Here is a 17,871-nt window from a genome sequence, read left to right on the forward strand (position 1 = left end):
TAACTTGAACAACTAACCCTATTGTGTAGTCATTATTATCTCTATTTTACAGATGAGGAAATAGAGTGTCAGAGAGGTTACGTGGTTTGCAGACAGGTCACACAGACAATAAAATATAAACCCAGGGCTGTCTAGCTAAAAACCTGTACACGGCATGCCTCCACTGCATGTTTTGCTCACAATAGACTGCATGATGTACTGAATTATCCCACTACACCCCACCTGTTTGTGGAACTACGTGGAGACTGGGTCTGAGCGGTTAAGCATTTTCTACCCACTCATGACAATGAAAGAATACAGATTCCACCCTGGTTCTTCTGTGAGCAGCCTTACTCAGTGAATCACAGCTTAGTGATGCCCGAGAGAGACTCAGCAAATGTCACCCAGCAACAAGTGAGTCACAGAAGCAGATGGCAGCAGATCGGAAACCTCCTGATGACCAGATCACTTCATTTCCCACCCAAAATCTCATTGCCTCATGGGATTTTTCTAGAATCACTGAAAACCTCGATCACAGGGAAAACTTTGGACTTTGCTGTGTATATTATAAATACACACATACACAAATATATATTATGAAGCCTGCTTAACGGCGGACAGATTTGAATTCTAATTTACAAGCCTAATAATCACATGAAGTATGCAACTCTCCCTTGAAAGAGACGCATAATCTAATCTCAACTCTGCCATATTCTCGTCATTTCTATAAGCAGTGATGGAAACCGTTTCATACAGGGTCTCCACTTAGGCTAACTGCCCTTACATCTACAAGTTCTTAGCGCAGAGCCTGCCACACAGCTGCCTTTGTATCCTCAACACCTTAAACAGCAAAACACACTCTGTTTCGGCTAATTGCTACAAGCATCAAAGACAGAATATTCCAGTAGGAAAACACAAGTCTAACCGTCTGGCAAGGTGATCTGTCATGCTGTGATCTGAACAGGCAACCTGGGAAATAAACTTTCAGTAGTCACAGCCCTCAAATGTGCTAAGAGCACTCATGAGCTACCATGATGATATCCAGGAAAAGCAATTTTTTTTCAATAAAAAGAGTTGGGTTTTTTTTTTTTCTTTTTTCTTTTCTTGGTTTTTCGAGACAGGGTTTCTCAGTGTAGCTTTGGAGCCTGTCCTGAAACTTGCTTTGTAGACCAGGCCTCAAACTCACAGAGATCCTCCTGCCTCTGTCTCCCAAGTGATTAGATTAAAGTTGTGTGTCACCACCGCCATGCTCAATAAAAAAGTTTTAATCATGAAAAAAGAAGTAACGTAGATAAAATTCCTTTTCTCCCCCCAGTTTGCCCATGCATTCGCCATTCCCTGAATATCCTGTTTCTTAACTCTTGTTGTCTCAAGTAGTTTCCTTTTTTTTTTTTTTTGATAATTTGTTTCTTCACAGAGTAGCCTTGAGAAGGCGGGATCTTGCTGTGTAGACCTAAAACTCAGACATCCACCTGCCTATGCTTCCTGAGTGCCATGATTAAGGGCATTCACCACCACACCTAGCTTAAGCAGTACCTTCTTAGATTTATTTTATTTTCCTTTATATGCATTTTGTGGGGGTGAAGGTGTCTAAGGAGGCCAGAAGAGGGCATTGGATCCCCTGGAGCTCGAGGTACAGGAAGTTGTGAGCAGCTAGATGTGAGCACTGAACAGAACTATGGTTCTCTCAAAGAGCAACAAGTACTCCCCATCACTGGATCACCTCTCCAGGCCCTGTCCCAGGTAGTTTCAACGTGAAGGTTTAGAAGTAGAACGATCAGACGTGAGGCCAATGTGCAGATTTGCATAGCTTGCAGAATGATGGCCCCTGCGATTTTCTCATAGACATTCACATGGCTGCATGGAAGTTCTTTGGATTCAGCAATCCTTATCCTTAACCCAAAGATCCAAAGATGATGTGTTTCAGTACCCTTCATGGATGTATGAAAGCGAAACTACTACCAATCCCTCTGTGTTGTGCTGGCATATATATATAATAGTAGGTAACTGATAGTAATAAAATAGAACAATTGTAGCAACATACTATATTTATTTAAGAGTGATGCCCCTGTCAACATCTTATTGATCTGTTCTCACCCTTCTTCCCATGTTGGGAGATGTTAGCTGTATCTTTGCTCATACATTTATTTGGGCATAAAGGCATCATCTGGGGAATGGGGGATGCTTTGGCAAATTCAACTGTACTAATGGCTTCACATAAAGGAGGGCAAAGCTCACTGAAGGCTATTTTTTTTTAACCAAAAGTCCTAAAAGCAGTACTTTAAATTAGACATGCCATGCAATGATAATTAAAACGTCTAGACTGCTAGGAGAGCTGAATAAAGCATCTGCCACTATGGCTGCCATTACAGAATAATGTGGTTGAGATTAGCACCTCTAACAACAAGATGACCACTTATTACTGGTAACAGACATCTCTCTGGAGATCACCATGGTAACATTCATCCCTTCCAACAATCCCTGACACCACACACTGAACAGTTTTTAAATTAAATCATGGTTACAAAATATAAAGAAGTTTTAAGATGACATACAAATAGACTTATCCTCCATTGCCAAAGAAACTACAATTTAACATTATATTCTTTGAAATTTAATCTCAACTATCATAGACAATTTTTGCAAATCAAAATATCAGTACCAGTGAAAACCTGACCAAAAGTCAAGTACGTCACCATATCAGCAAATATTTATAAAAGCAGGCTGCAAAGCAGAGGCGGTTTGTTATGACTTTAAGCATTGCTAACAATAAGAAATCCCAATAACTCAGACTTACATAATTATCAACACATATTAGCAGAGAACACCAATTAAGAGTTAAGAGTTCTAATAATTCCTTCAGAAGTTCAGAGTTTCTTTGCTCTCATACCAAAGCATTGATGGGGTACAGCAGTTACCCTGGAGAGAAACAACATTGTCAACCAGGCTAGGAAGGTGGGCAAGACCTCAAATCCAGCTTCAAAAGTCACAGTGGCTGTGTAGTATGAGCTGTTCATGTATCTAATTATAAATTGACCTTGTGTCCCCCACTGTGAAACTGTCGACAAGCTCTGTATTTAAAAGCTTTTATCTTGGGATGGAAAAGCTATTGAGAAAGCCATCAAAAGTTCCACAAGATTAAGAGTTTCACGGATATGTGTGGTCCCATCCCCTATCGCTTTTCAATGTTTACGTTATGAAAAGTTTCAACTGTACCCAGAAGTGCAAAGAGTAATATCATGAACATCTGTGTACCCACAACCAAGTGACAGATTTGTAATGCTTAGACTGAGTCACAGAAGGCCCTTTAAATGGCAAACAATTACATAGGAAAATAAAAACTTGTGGGTAGCTCTCCCCACTGCCATCCTCCCGCCCGCTAATATCCTGTACTGCCCCGAATGTTTTCGGTCACTCTATAAACTGTAGCAGACTCTACACACCAATCCACAGCTTGTTCATCCCCAGGATTTTTATTTCTAAAAATGATCCATTTTAATTACTACATAAAGTTTATTGCATGATTACAGCACATGTTATTTTATATAGGCCAGTTAGGTTGTTTGTTTGTTTTAGTTTTCCCTAATCTAAAAAGCATGGAAATGAACACTGTTACGCGTGCCCTGGTACACATCTACCATGACTCCTTGAGGCGCTGCATTGCAGGGTGCTCACATCTGTGGCATTACCAGGAGTTGCCAACTGCTTTTTGTAGTAATCCAACTCAGACTGGCATTCTGACTCGGCCCTAACAAAGTCCCAAATTTGATACCACCACCAAAATAATAGGTAATTATACTAACTAAGTAACACCCTAATCACCAGTGTCTGTCTGGGATTTGAGAAGGTCTACTTTCTTTACATCTCCATCCTTGACTAAGACAACCAGACCCTGTGCTTTGCCTACCTGGTGGCTGTAAAACATCCCATTACATTTTCCTGACGCAGTTAGGCTGAGCATCTCGGCATTTTACTGGTCATCTAGACCATTAACGTGACTTAACTTCCTGAGTTCCTCACTAGCAAATGAAGGTAACAGTGCCCCCTCTCAGGGATGCTTTAGAACTGACTTAAAAAGCAGTTATTCCAGTGCTATAATATATCAGTTGATTTTTAAAAAATTACTGGGCCAGCTAGACGGCTTAGTAAGTAAAGGTGCTTGCCGCCAAACCTGACAACGTTGAGTTTGATTGCTTGGGCTCACGTGGTGGAAGGAGAGGACTGACACATCCCCATACGATTATGGTTATGCAAGTGAATAAGGAGGCTCGAAACATAAAGTCTTTCTGCCGCTTCTCCCGAGTTTACAGTCTGGTCTGGATGATTACTGCCAGACTCAGAGAGCAGATTCTTTGCAATCCCTCTTGCTCAATCAACAAGATAAGAGGCTATACTGTCTGTTTCTAGTGTCCATTCAGGAGAAGTACAGTCAGCAAGACAAGGTATTATGTAAACTAAACCTCAATCAATACACATGTGACCGCCACCTTGTTTGTGACAGGATCATTATCTTGAATCTCAGCAATTGTTTTGTCACAGAGAAAAGGGAACTCTTGAAAAACAGGGTGGTGGAGGCTGACAGGGACTTGCCATGCCCAAGAATTTCCTGGAGTGGACACATAGCCAGGCCTTCATAAATGTCACTATTTTCAAGGTCACTCCACTCCCCCACAGGGCCACCACAGTGATCTTGCGTATGCAAAGGGAAAGAACAATCATAGCATTTACCAAAAAACTAAGTCATGTGTAATAAAAGGAATAATCAAAAGTATATTGAATCCGGGCATGGTAGCACACGCCTTGAATCCTAGCACTTTGGAGGCAGAGGCAGGCAGATCTCTGTGAGTGTAAGGTCAGCCTGGTCTACAAATGGAGTTCCAGCCAGGGCCAGGGCTACACAGCAAGACCCTGACTCAAAGTATACTGAGCAGGCATAGTGGCACATATCTGCCTTCCCTCACTCAGGAGGCTGAGATCGTAGCATTGCAAATTAGATATGGCCTTGAACTACACAGTGAATTCCAATCTAACACAGAATACGTAGTGAGACCTAATTAAAAAAAAAAAAAGATGCGTGCTCTGCCTGGACTCTGCCATATTCAGTGTCCTGTGATCAATCGTCTCTGGACTCGCTTCACTTGCAACTGACCTTTCCTTTGGGAACAGCTGCGCTCGTCTTTGCGACCTTAACTGGTAGAGTCAGGAAATACATAGAGCTGCATGCTACACCTATGGCACAGTCCTGACATCAGCACCCGCTGGTGATTGATTGGCAGGGCCTCCTCAGATGTGCTTTCATAGCCTCTGAAGTTCATGATTCCTAACCCCTGCAATCAATTTGAGCTGGCACTCAGAGACCAGAAACTCCTCAGTAACTACACTCCGAGGTTCTCTCTCCTCTCCAGAGTTGACTCAGGGCTCAGCTGCGGCCCAAATATAATTAGGCGGCCTTCTGGAACTATCTAGGTGCAAGGCTTTCTTCCTCACATGAATGCCAAGTTTCCACTTTCAAGAACTTAAACTGCCGTATAAAATGCTCTAGCAAGGATGAGTAATTAGACACGGTAATGGAAAATTAACTGTGTTTTTATTTAGAGCACTTATTTTAACAAGACTTTTTTTTCTAACTATTATTAAATTGCAATAAAAATAAATTAAATCCTGAGAATTTACAAAGACATTCTGTTTAAAAAAAAAAAACAAAAACAAGTGAACACTCTCCTGGAGAGTGTTTATTTTGTTAATACCATGAAGTGTGTGTAAGGTCCAGATCAGAACCTCATTAGTAGTGATTCCTAATGCTGATTCTATATCTGCCACACTTGCTGTGAGAGACACCGTTTGCAGCTCTCTGGCAGCTAAAACAGCAGGCACTGGCCTGTAGGCCCCCTGAGAATTCCCTTAACCCTCAGTCCTCTCTTTCCTGCCCTGCAGCTTGCAGTAGACATGTGTCTTGCTGCAGAATGCTCTGTGAACACTCAGTGAGCACCTGTGGCTTTAGCAAGTTCCTGGGTAGGAAGAAAGATGCTGGCTAATCCAAATATGAACCCATCTCAAGAGACACGCTGGAGATCGCTCTTCCACCCAACAAAAGTGCCACGCAAGTGCTTCCTAAAAGATGTGCATATCCCCTATCACCCAAATTCTGGCATCCAAACCCTTCAATCATATTCCAGTTAAGAGCTGGCAAACTAGCTCAGCCATGAAGCCACAAAATTTACTCCAGGACGGGACAATGGCAAAATGGAAGAGCTGGCTCGACGGCTCCCACACAAGCCAACAGGCAGGGTACAGCGAGTGAAGCTCGGGACATCTGACCTGCTTTGCTTTTCGTTTGTTCCTTTGCCTGCAGCCTTCCAAGCTTGCAACGCTAAGCCCTCCTCTTCCGAAGGAGAAACAGACCCTCAAGATGTTTGGAGTATGACATTTCTCCAGCCGCTTACCCTCTGCCATGAATGTTCGATGATGGGCAGTACCACGTTCCAGGGAACTCCACTTAAGGTGCCAAGCATGAATCTAAGTAATCAATGTTACCTGTTTATTGTCTGTGGACAGTGATCTCAGAATTCACCTTGATTTGGTCTATAGAAAAGAATGCTCTAAGCTATCCTGTGGCATAAGGTTGAACCTGAGCAGCCTCGAGACTTCACAGAAATCCACTCTTTCTCTTTTATCTTCCTTTTTTCCTTTCTAATCTCTCTTTACAATTTAAACAACCATTTCAGTTCTTACTGCTTCTCATACAGACCAATGGAAAACCTACAATGTGCTAAAATTAGTTTTATACTGTCTGTCTCTATTTGCATTATAAATTCAGTCTCCATCTCAAAGAATAAATAGCCTGAATGATATATGCAACAGGCCTTATAAGTGAGCCTGTCTGTCTGGGTATTCTAAGCAAATATAAACATTTGCTTAATTAAATTATCAAATTCAATGTTATAAAGGACATTGGAAGAGGCACTTTAAGTCTGCACAAAATTTTTAATCCTTTTTCCATCTGCAATTAGAAAAATCAGCAGCAACAGAAACTGCTAGGAAACAATTCATAAGCTCTTAGAGCCAATTCCTAAGGAACCCCTCAGCATCTCAAAATAATTTCTTTAAAGAGAAATCAGAAAACTGAAGAGGTGGTGGGTGAGTCAACAGCTGCTCTGCAAATGTATTCTGACCCTGATGCCCCCGACGCTGTCCCTCAATGTGTTCTCCCTTCAAATGGGAATAGAGAAACTGGTGTGAGTAATTGCTAATAAAAGTCTGCTTGCCTTTGGCAGTACTGATAATGATCATTTTCCCAGACCCTGGTTTACGTTTCCCCATCAACATTCCAGGGCCCAGTTCTCAAGTTCCCAAAACGCTATTGGATTTGGTCTCCAGCTGAAAGACCTGAGGTTCGGGGAATCAGTGGAAGGAAACTCATGAAGCCCTTGCTGGCTCTCTAACAGAGTCGTGCAAGTCTGGGCCTCAGATAACTCTTCACCGGCGTGACAACCCGGTCTTTGTGGTAAGTGTGCACAAGGACACCACCCCAAAGAACTTGTTTCTCACGGACCCACCAGAGGATAAAATGTTCTCAATGCCACCTCCTAAGATAATCACCCTGTCCCAAATGTCCCTTTTGATTGGTTGACTGGCCTCTGGGTGCGACTGCACGAGTTTATCCAGGGTGTGTAACCAAGATACAACAGTCTTCCTGATTTCTGAGAATCCTGACAAAGACAACTGTGTAAAAGGTGGATTGAACTATGTCAAAACACCACTGTGATGCTGTGACTCTGAAAAAAAAAATCAATGAATCTATCTTCTTCCACTTGGATAGATTGACCTCTTGACCCCTGCCAGCTCCAAAGTCATGGCCAGACCTAAAGGATCAACTCTGAAGGTCATGAATAGATTCAGCAGAACCATCCTGCCCAAGAAGGGGGAAGGAGCTAGACTACAGATTGTACCAGAATAATTGAAAGTCACAGGTCTCAAAGTGTCCAAATATTGGTAAGCTCCTCCCCAAGATAAGCAAGTGGAAATGTAAGCTCATTCTAAATAGCAACAATAAATTATAAGTGATTAATCCGGTAGGTGTGTTTATCAATCACCTCACAGGAAAACCCTCAGGGTGAGCTGTTGCATGTTTGTGTTTGTGGAAGAAGTTACCTGTTTTCCCTGAACGTTCCTCAGACTTAGAAACTCTGACTGTCTCTAAAGATTTAAACACAGAGGCAAAGCTTTCAAAAGTTCCAGTGCCAACGACTTCACAATCTAGTCCACTGTGAGGAGCCAATCTTATCCAAATGACTTTCAACCAATGAGAGTTCATCCTGATCCAAAACAGACAACAACAACATACCCCAGAAGGTATACTGTATTTATGAAATCATAAAGTGTACCTTGTTTGGGTAAACTTTCGATCACTGCCTCCATTCTAATATTTGAGAGATGATTACTGACTTCCAGCTGGCAATATATTTGATTCTGTGTGAGGATTGCTGCCAGCAGATTTAAACATAAAACCTACGGGTCACATACACATTAAGTCAAAAATATTCTATACCTCGCTGACAGTGTGAACAGCAAACTTTGTTTAAATGGAGATTTTCTTTAGATTTTGTTTTCTTTTGTAATTTAATGATAAACTTTTCTTTAGTTTGGCTTAAAGAGAAAGACTCTCCTCGGGATCTAGTAAGGTGATTCAGGGGGAACTACTGGAAAACAACATTTAGAGAAGACTCTCAAAGAGGCTAATTATTGTGTTTTCAATAAAGGGCCTGTGAAACAATACTTCTTGATGATGAGTACTCCATCAAGAGTAAAATGTTTAGTAATCAATTACTTCCAGGCGATTATCTGCCTAATGAAAAAGCCTTGCATTCTTCTGTTCGCGTAAATGCATACTCATCTGCCGGAGGAGATCTGATATCATGCGCCGCAACTTGGATCACCAAATCTAGCCACACAGACTGTTTAATTAGGCAGAAGTCTTTCAAACGCGGCTTTTGTTCTGCCCCTGTCCTATGTGGTTATTAGACATGCTGATACGTCAATTGTGAAGGATTTTTTTAGTCTTAGTTTTCAGTAGTTTGCCTGACAAAGTTCACTTCTGTTGCAGTGACTTAAGCTGGTGGACAGGGGCAAACTAAGATGAGAAAATTTGGTAACTTTAAGTTCAGTATAAATTTTCACTTACTTTGAATTTCTTGTACATTGCTCCTGCCACATATGCTAAATATCTGTCCCTATCCAGAAAAATGAGTTACCGTTTCATTATAGATACCAGCAGCTTATGACTTCTATTTTTAATTCATTTTTAAAAGGTTGTACTTATCCCAGCTAAGATTTTGACATTTGACAGTTAAAAAGTATAAAAAGGCTTTGGAAGCATGAGACCCCAGAGAAGTCACTAATGGGCTTCCCATGATCTTACACATAAGGCTTCCGCTGAAATCGTAAACCCGCTGAAGGCTTACGATCTGAAAGCATGAATTGTTGTAGCTAGGTTTTATGAGTTTAATTCCACTAGCAAATCCTACTTTCTATATTTTAAGTCTCAACTAGAGCAAAATCGAGGCACATTTTGAAAGAAACAATCCAGAGGAAGAAAGTCACTGCCAATAACCCCTTCTGCCGCAAACCATTAAGGAACTTCTAGGAGCATAGGACTAGCCTGCCATGCCTGTCAACCCACTTTTAACACTCACGAAACTGCCTTTGAATCATTACATTTTGTCTGTTTTATTTCCCACACAAGGTTCAATAAATCACGCAGCCTAGATGACTGCATGACAATTTTCTGAGCCTTTTTGTCCCTCTGTTTTTCCAGCATTTTTTTTTTCATGACCCAGTTCTGTGACTCCTACAAGCCATGAAAAGTTGCCTTATAATTATGGCAGAGTCCATGAAAGTCGGCAGGTACTAAAGGACCCCTAGGTCCTCAGGAACTGTATTTTCCTCCCGGAGTCTCTCTCCTGGCCAATGACTGAACAGGGTGCACTAGGATTTACCACAGAAACAAATCCTTGATGGCAGTTGCATTACTGAAGCAAATAGATGTTCTCAAAAGAAGACTGAGCCCTCTTCTCCCTACCCAGTATATCCACAGACGACTTTCATGGGAGGCACCACATACAGCAGACACAGGAAAGTAAAGATGTTACATGACGGTCTCTCCCGTGTTTCTAAACTCTCTTTTGTGTACCTTACTTATTTCCTTGTTTGTAACATCCAGTTTTATAAGGCTTGTTGGGGACATAAGATCTAACTCTGCCTTGCTGACAAAATGTGTAATATTCATTTCTTGGCCAAAAAAAATGTAGGAATATCTTGCTTTTGGAAAATCTTTGCTGTATTTATTCTAGGTTTGGTGACAGGTTTAGCAGGACTGTCAGAGAAGCAAAGGAGAAATGCGATCCCAAGCACTATGTTTAGCAGATTTTTATCCCAACAGCTCCCGTAAGGAAGTCTTTGAGAACACTGCTAGCAACACTTTTATTTTTCAGAGTATAGTTTCTTGAACTTACTTTATGGCAGTCATACAACAAGCATAACGCCAAGGCCCCTCTGGTTTAGAAGCACTAAATGTTTGTTTTTAATGGGAAGCATGGTCAAGAACTTCTTTTTAAAAGAATTTTTTTTCTTTAACTTTTTTTTTTTAGCTACTCCCACGGGTTTTGTATCTACACCACAAATCCCTGAATCCCCACCATGCCAAGTGAGTCTGAAACCCGTGAGTTTCTCTCACTACACTCAAAATGTTTTAAACGTCTTTGGATTGGTTTCCTACAGACCTACTTTTTCAATATTGTTACTAAATTCTGTCTCTTTCCTATTAGTCTAGTTTTTGTGGCGAGAGGAAATCAGGTTGGAGGGATGCTTTTACTGTTACTAGTTTTGGTTTTAGTCCCTTAAAACCAAACAAGGGTTTGGTCCCCTGCCTATGTCAAAACTCAGCATAGTCCAAAACTGCTTCCCCAGAGGGAGATCATTTTAAGTAAAGTTCGGTAAATTCAGTTTTGAAGCCCAGGAAACCGATTTACTTGTAAAATTACAAAGAAGACATAAGAAGTCTGGCATTAAGTGTACGACCACCAAGCTCAAGTTGAAACCGCCAAACTCACTGCGCGAAACCACCTAGGCACTGAATCTGGTCAAGTGCTTTGAAGTTTCTCATTGGAACTCCATAGTGCCAGGAAGAAGGGTGTTTTCTCCACGAAACAGGAAAGGGCACTACAGAGGCGTCCCACTGCCAGGGCTGCTTGGTCTTAACTTATCTCCCATCCAGGGAGCAGTACCTGCCCTGGCCGGGTTGCAAACGCTTCGCTTTTGAATGTCCACCGCTGGCGGGTCTGTTCTCCTTGCAAGGACGCAGGAAAGAAATCTCTTGGTCCCTCTCGCTCTCGGGTTGGAAAGCAGAGGCGACCGCAAAAGGGAGAAAGTACCACAGCCCACTATCTCCCAGCGATTCTTACCGGTACAAGAATGCAGAGGCTTGGGTCGCACCACCAGCGACGGGCACACAGAGTAGAGGGAAAGTTTCTCAAAGTAGTCGCAGGTCTCCTTGGAGAGGATCTCATCGATCATGAAAGTCTTGTAGCGCCGCCTGGCTGCTTTGAGCTGGCCGGGTGAGCTCAGCCTCAGTTCCGCGTGGCAATGCATGGTGAGCCGGGACTAGAGCCTGGCGACCTGAGTGCGCCGGCTCTTCTCGGACCGCGGGGGCTGGCACGCTGGCTGGGGCTTCAGCCCCTCTCTTCCGCAGCCAGAGGGGCGCCGGGGGCAGGTGAGGCGCGCGGACCAGAGCGGGCACGGGCGCGCCTGCTGCGTCTACACCCACCCGCGGAGCAGCATCTTTGACTACAGCCTTTTTGGGACACCGCAGCTGTCAATCAGCGCGCACTTCCTGCAGGGCCAGGTGCGGAGCGCGAGCCGAGGGGCGTCGGCCGCCACCCCGCCCCTGCGCGTCCGTGCGGTCCGGGAGCTGAACTGCGCACCCAGGGTCCGGCAGCTCCAGCTCACCTCCTCCCGCCAGTCCGAGTCGAGCGCTCCCCACGCTAGCTCTCTATTTTAAGACACTCGCGTCGGCTCTTCTCTCCCCATCCCCCCCAAGCTCCAGGTGTGTGTACGGGGGTGCGCGCGTGTATGTGCACGCGCAGCACGGCCGGCGCGCGCCACCTCCTCCTGCGGCCCAGGAGTCCCGCGACCGCTTTTCCGAGCCGTGTCTTCCTCTGTCCTCGCTTAAAGCCAGTGCTGCTAAAGGGGCCACCGCTCCCTGCCCCACAACCCTGCGGATAGTTATGTCCGCTTCTCTTACCACAAAATAGTGGAGTCCTCGTTCAGACTCCAGAGGCTCCGGGCCCCAAAGCACGCGCTTCCCTTCGACCTCTATGTCTCACTTGTCCTCGCGTGGGCCGTTTCCACGGCGTCCCCTTTTCAGCCCGCAGCTCCTAAACCCGCGCTGCACCCGCGCGCTCCCGGCATGGGGGCATTTATGCCGACGTTGTAAATAAACTTGATTGTCTTACGATCCCAAACTACAAATGACTTTAGCACAGTCCGTTACCCCAATAATAAACTGGAGGAATAATGTGTATTTGTGTGTGTTTAATTCTGGTCATAAAACGGTTTGCTTTGCTGGAAAGGGCCAAAACAGCAGGATCGTGGCGTGTCCGCGGCTCCTCCACAGTCAGCCTAAATTTTGCCTTTTTCTAGTGCCCAGTCCTGGTTTTCATTCCCAGGCATGACAGACTTCAGGTATTTGAAGATGGTTTGTCCTTTTTTTAAATTTTTATTTACCTATTTATCTATCTATCTATTTATTTTAACTTCCTGATCTCAGAGTCTGTCCCAATCACTGTCTGGACGAACTTTTGTTTTCAATCACAGAGTCCTTGAGTGAGAGGGACCGGCGGGCACCTAAGCGCCTGGGACAGCTCCCGCTGTCCTAGATGCGCGCCGCCCTCTGTCCCAAGATTGTGTCCTTGGAGCGGTATAGGCGACCTGGGAAGGAAACCGACATGGAGGCACAGAATTTTGGACCCGGACAGCCGGTGATGCTTTCTCGGTGCTCTCACCCTGGGGAGTGTTCTTGTCGGGCTGCGCGCTCCGAGCATGACTAGCTAAGAAAGCAAGTCCGGACGCGCACCCAGGCGGGTGGTTAAACTCGCGAAGGAGCAAACTTGTTGAACTAATGATTAAGCACTTAGGGAAAATAGGTTTTAATAGACGGATTCATAACCGAGCGTTTGCTATGACCCGCAGCCCTTATTGACGATCTTTATTTCCCACGTGTCTGTGTCCTCCCGATTCCGCTTCCCCTTTCTCCATTTGGAATTGCTTTTATTTCTTCTCCAGACGGAGGCAACCAGCCAGGACTGCAGCTAGGTACCCCAGTGGTGACGCCTTCCTTGCTTTCATCCCCGGACCCTATGGCTTATCCGATGTGGGGGAATCAAGGGCCTAGCACTTGTCCCTGCTCAGTCTGAGCGCTGCCTCCCAACGCCGCGGCCCGCTGCGCTGCGCAGAAAACCGGGCCAGGGACTGGAGCGCAACGCTCGCTGCCAGGGCGATCCTGGAGAGCTCTCTTTGTCCCCAGGACAGTGCCGCACTATTGGCCACCGCAGGGAAGCTGAATGTTGTGCGGGATCCGAGTCTAACCGACGTGACAGCGAGGCGGGCTTACAGCGCTAGGGAGCCTGGTACCAGAGTGGCAGCTGTCGCGCTTAAGCAAGCAGGCTCCACCGTGGGCGCAGGGAAGGTGGACGCTCTGGGTCACCCTGCAGGAACTCTGCCCTCTGCACTCCTTTCCTCCATCCTTTTTCTTGACTCTTTCCACTCTTTCTCCCACTAACTCTTTCTCCTCCCCCCCCCCACCTCATTTCTCCTTTCCCTCATTTGTTCTCGCATTTGGGGCCTCTAGGTTTAGTCCCCTCCCTTCACTTTCCTGTTCTGTTCTCCCCCACAGCGCGTCTTTCTTTCTCTTTCTTCCTTTCTCATCTTCTTCTCCACCTTCTCTCTTTCCAAACTCGGGTCGGGAGTGGCATTTGTGTACCCCTTTGCTGCGGAAGCTCATCTGCAGACACAGGGCTTCGAACCCCGTGCCCAGCAGGCAGGACTCAGCCCTTGGATTGGCTTCTGCCCTGACACGTCTCCCCCAAGGCAACCGTCTTCCAACCCTCTAACTCCCTGCTTCCACAGAGCCACGGATATAAAATTCACTTCGGCCCTGAATCCAGTGAATTTCAATAGCCAAAGAAGTAGAGCAGCCCCCATCAGTGACTTAGTTAGTTTCTTTGTTTTTCTGTTTTCCCACTTTCCACTAGGAAAACCCGAAATCGCCGAGAGGTCTGTGGGAACAAATTTCCTCTGGAGAGAGAAGTGCGTGGTTTTGGATCTTGGAATCTGGAGTCTTTGGCACTCTGGTGTTCCTTTCCTAAACTGACCTTGTCTTTTCATTTCCAAATGCTAATCCTAGTTTCTACTTCACAAGGCTGGCCTTGCAAAATCCACGCCTTTTACAAGCCTTGCCTTTAACGGGAATGTCCTGCCACCTCTCCCCTCCCTCCTTCTCTGCCTGAAAAACTAGAGACCCCTCTCAAATACAACCTCCTCCCAAGACCTCCTTTCTCAGCTGGAGGCCTGCCCCTAGCTGTTCTGCCCCTACCCCAGCGTTGCCTTCACTGTGTTGCTTCTGCATGTTTATTTCACCCTCTGGACAATGAATTCCAATGCTTTCTTCAACATTATTCATCTTTTACCATCATTATCCACATAGCACCTGGCACATGGTCCCTTTTCAGTAAGTGTGTCCTGAATAAATGATTGTATGCAAGCTCTGGAAACGGAATTATATAATGTGTTTGATGGGACATCACATATTAATTAGTTGTACTAAATTTGTCTTTCTCTTTAAACGAGTCTCTCCCCTTTCCTTGTTAATTTTGGGCTTTGAGCAATGGCATGGAGCCCAATTTCTCCAAGCTCCTTCTTTCCAGCCCCTCTCTGCCATTCTTAGACTGTACAGCATTTCCATGGGAGGAAGCACACCCCAGCTGTCAATCATGAAGTGAAACTCTGTTCAGAATAGTCAGGGGTTTTGTTTCCAAAGTTAATGAAGTGGCTGAAACAACAAACATCTGCCAAAGGGGCTCAAACCTTTTCCAGCTGCTGGAGACTGGCAGATACCCTTCAGCATCCAGGTCACCATGCCCAGGCAGTGTCTACCCTCGCGGTCACAAAGGAACACACACAGAGAGGGACAGACTGTTTACCCTGCGTGGTGAGGGTAAACCTCACACCCTGGAGGACAGGTCTCAGAGGATCACCCCCCTCCCCTGTTGGCTCCTGATTCCTGACACAGCCCAGCCGGAGAGAAGAGCAGGAGGATAAAAGTTGGACCAGGTGATCTGAAAACCAGCGACTCCATTCCCCCTTAGATCTTACACTGGACGTCTCTGCTCAACAAAAATTCTTGAAGTTTAATGAATGAATTCCTCTAATTTCAAACGTGACCCTTAAATTACATGTAGGACCCACCTTAGGTGCTATCACCTTAACCTGTTAGCCACCCCTTTATAATCTTGATTATAATGCAATCGGGTATAATTATGACTAATACACAGTTCGTTCCCCAGCTGTCACTTCTTCAAAGGGGACAGAGGGAGCAGAAAGCATTTCCTATAGTCTGGTCACGTGTATTTAATAACTTGTATTTCAGCCACTAAGTTTCGAAATAGTTTCAGACATGTAAAAGCAAAATAGAGAAAGTCTTGTAAGTTAATATTCCCCTGGGCCCCAGGTTCATGCCAAAACTGCTTGCTGTCTGTGCAGCCCGACCAGGTAGCCTCAAATAACAAGTTGAAGGAGGTGTACGGGGAGGCCAGCTTATTTTTAATGATGATATTAATTACAAAACTGCTCTCATCCACTGTAAGGCACCTTTTTAAGAGAGGCTGCAGATGCAATCCACTTGACCAATGAGCTTAGAAAGGATGGAGTACAGCCCTCGAGCCTTGCCCCAAAGCCACATTTAAACTGGAAAAAAGTAAGACAATAGCTGTATCTATAAAGCACTGAGCATTAATACAAAGATGTAAAGGTTCAGTAAATGAAACAGGTAGTTCCAAATTTGAGAAGCTTAGTGTACAGATTAAGATTCATAGATTTTCACAATACAGACACGCATATGTGTGTGTGCGCGTGCACGTGTGCATGTGAGCCGGCTTGAATGCTTTCTTTGTTTTTTGAGATAATGTTTCATGTATCCAGACTCCCCTTGTACTTACTATGTAGCTAAGGCTGACCTTGAACTCCAGATCCTGCCACGTCTATCTCCCAAGTGCTAAGATTATATAACTACCTGGCTGTGTTTCTCCTTTTCACCTGTACTATGCTGATGTCATCTGGACATCTTTCTGCAAATGATCTATGTGCCTCAGTCATCCCAACTGCTGTAGCCAGAGAACTAAAATTAGGCGTTGTGAAGTTTACCGTAATATTGTGCGGAAACACACGGGAAGCCTGGATCATCACTGCCAGTGCTTTTCCCCACCTGTTATCCCTTCGCTACGGAGAAAGCTGCAGCAGAAAGTGGCGGAGTGTGAGACAAGGTGGAATTGCTTCTGGGGTGAGAAACATAAACCTTCCAGCCAGGCCAATCCGGGTTCCTTTCTTAGCTCAGACACCGAGCTATTCTCTGACCACTGGCCTTCAACCACCTACCTGTGTATAAGAAGAGCAGATGCAAGTTTTGAGGAAGATACTGTGGGACTCCATGTTCCCAATGCTCAAGAATTGCTACTGTCCCTGACACTTGTACTGTTTCAATAACAACATAAGTGATTTTAACAAAACAAAATTGTTCCTTAATAGGTACAAGGACCTGCCTTTCCTGCTTCATAGTCTTAGATTTTCTCAGTGTTCTAAGACCAGAATCAACCAAGGTATTAGGAGTGGGAAGACAGGACATGGAACTTAGCAGTTTGTGAAATGCCTGCCTGGGTTCAGTGCTCAGGACCACATTAAACCAGATATGAGAGCATGTGCCTGCGCTGTCGTCACAGAGAGCAGCAGAATCATGGGTTCAAGCCCATCCTGGTTACAAAGCAAGTTTAAGGTCAGCCTGGAATACATGAAACCCTTGCTCAAAAAAGATTTTTTCTTATTATTTATTTTTTTTTAAATGAAATCGAGGGTACAAATAGAGGGCAGGACTAAAGTAAAGAAACAGCCTTGGCTACCTGGGGCGCCTAAAATCTTCTGGCCCTCCAGCACATCGTCAGGTTTACCCAGCACTTTACACTTTACTGACGAGTTTACCCAGCACTTATGATCCTTATGATTGATCCACTAGGAGACATCTCATCAAAACCAGTTCATAAAATATGTTTGTCTCTTCAACATATGTAATTTTGAATGGGATTTTGTGTGTATTCTTTGTAGGCAAGAGAGCTGGGTTTCAAAGACAGTCAGCAGTCCCTGGGTCATTAGTATGGCTGTTTTGCTAATGAGGACAGAAGGGTCCCTGTCAGCCAGCACAGGAAGAGACTGGTGGAGCCAGTCGGCCTTTGGAGCACACGAAGAAAAACAACACTCATGAGAGCATTGGATGATTAAGAGAATCTGCTGGCAGGATCATTACTCTGCTAATTCAGAACAATATTTACCAAGAACACTGGGGGCAATATGCCAGTCAAAGTGTAATGGTCTCTGCACTCCAGGCCCTTAAGAAAGAGGAAGTTTGTGCAGAGTCCTGGACACAGGTGCTGCTAATCACCTTCTTTGGTCTAAGTGCAGAGGGTGTGTGTCAGTGAGTGTGTGAGGCTGTGTGCTTCTTTCTCTATGACCACAAATGGTCTTGCTCCTTGAACTTTTTGTCTGACTATTCTCTCTCTCTCTCTCTCTCTCTCT

General features: G+C 44.7%; 1 protein-coding gene across 1 annotated transcript in view; it reads right to left on the reverse strand.

Moving 5' to 3' along the window:
* Positions 1-11,625, reverse strand: part of Barx2 (BARX homeobox 2) — a 64,762-nt gene extending 53,137 nt beyond the window's left edge. Inside the window, exon 1 of the mRNA XM_005346999.2 lies at positions 11,439-11,625. Coding sequence (XP_005347056.1) covers positions 11,439-11,625 — 187 coding nt within the window. The remainder of the gene's footprint in view (positions 1-11,438) is intronic.
* Between the last annotated feature and the right edge of the window lie 6,246 nt (positions 11,626-17,871).

Source organism: Microtus ochrogaster, chromosome 5 (genome assembly GCF_000317375.1).
Source record: "Microtus ochrogaster isolate Prairie Vole_2 chromosome 5, MicOch1.0, whole genome shotgun sequence".
NCBI lineage: Eukaryota > Metazoa > Chordata > Mammalia > Rodentia > Cricetidae > Microtus > Microtus ochrogaster.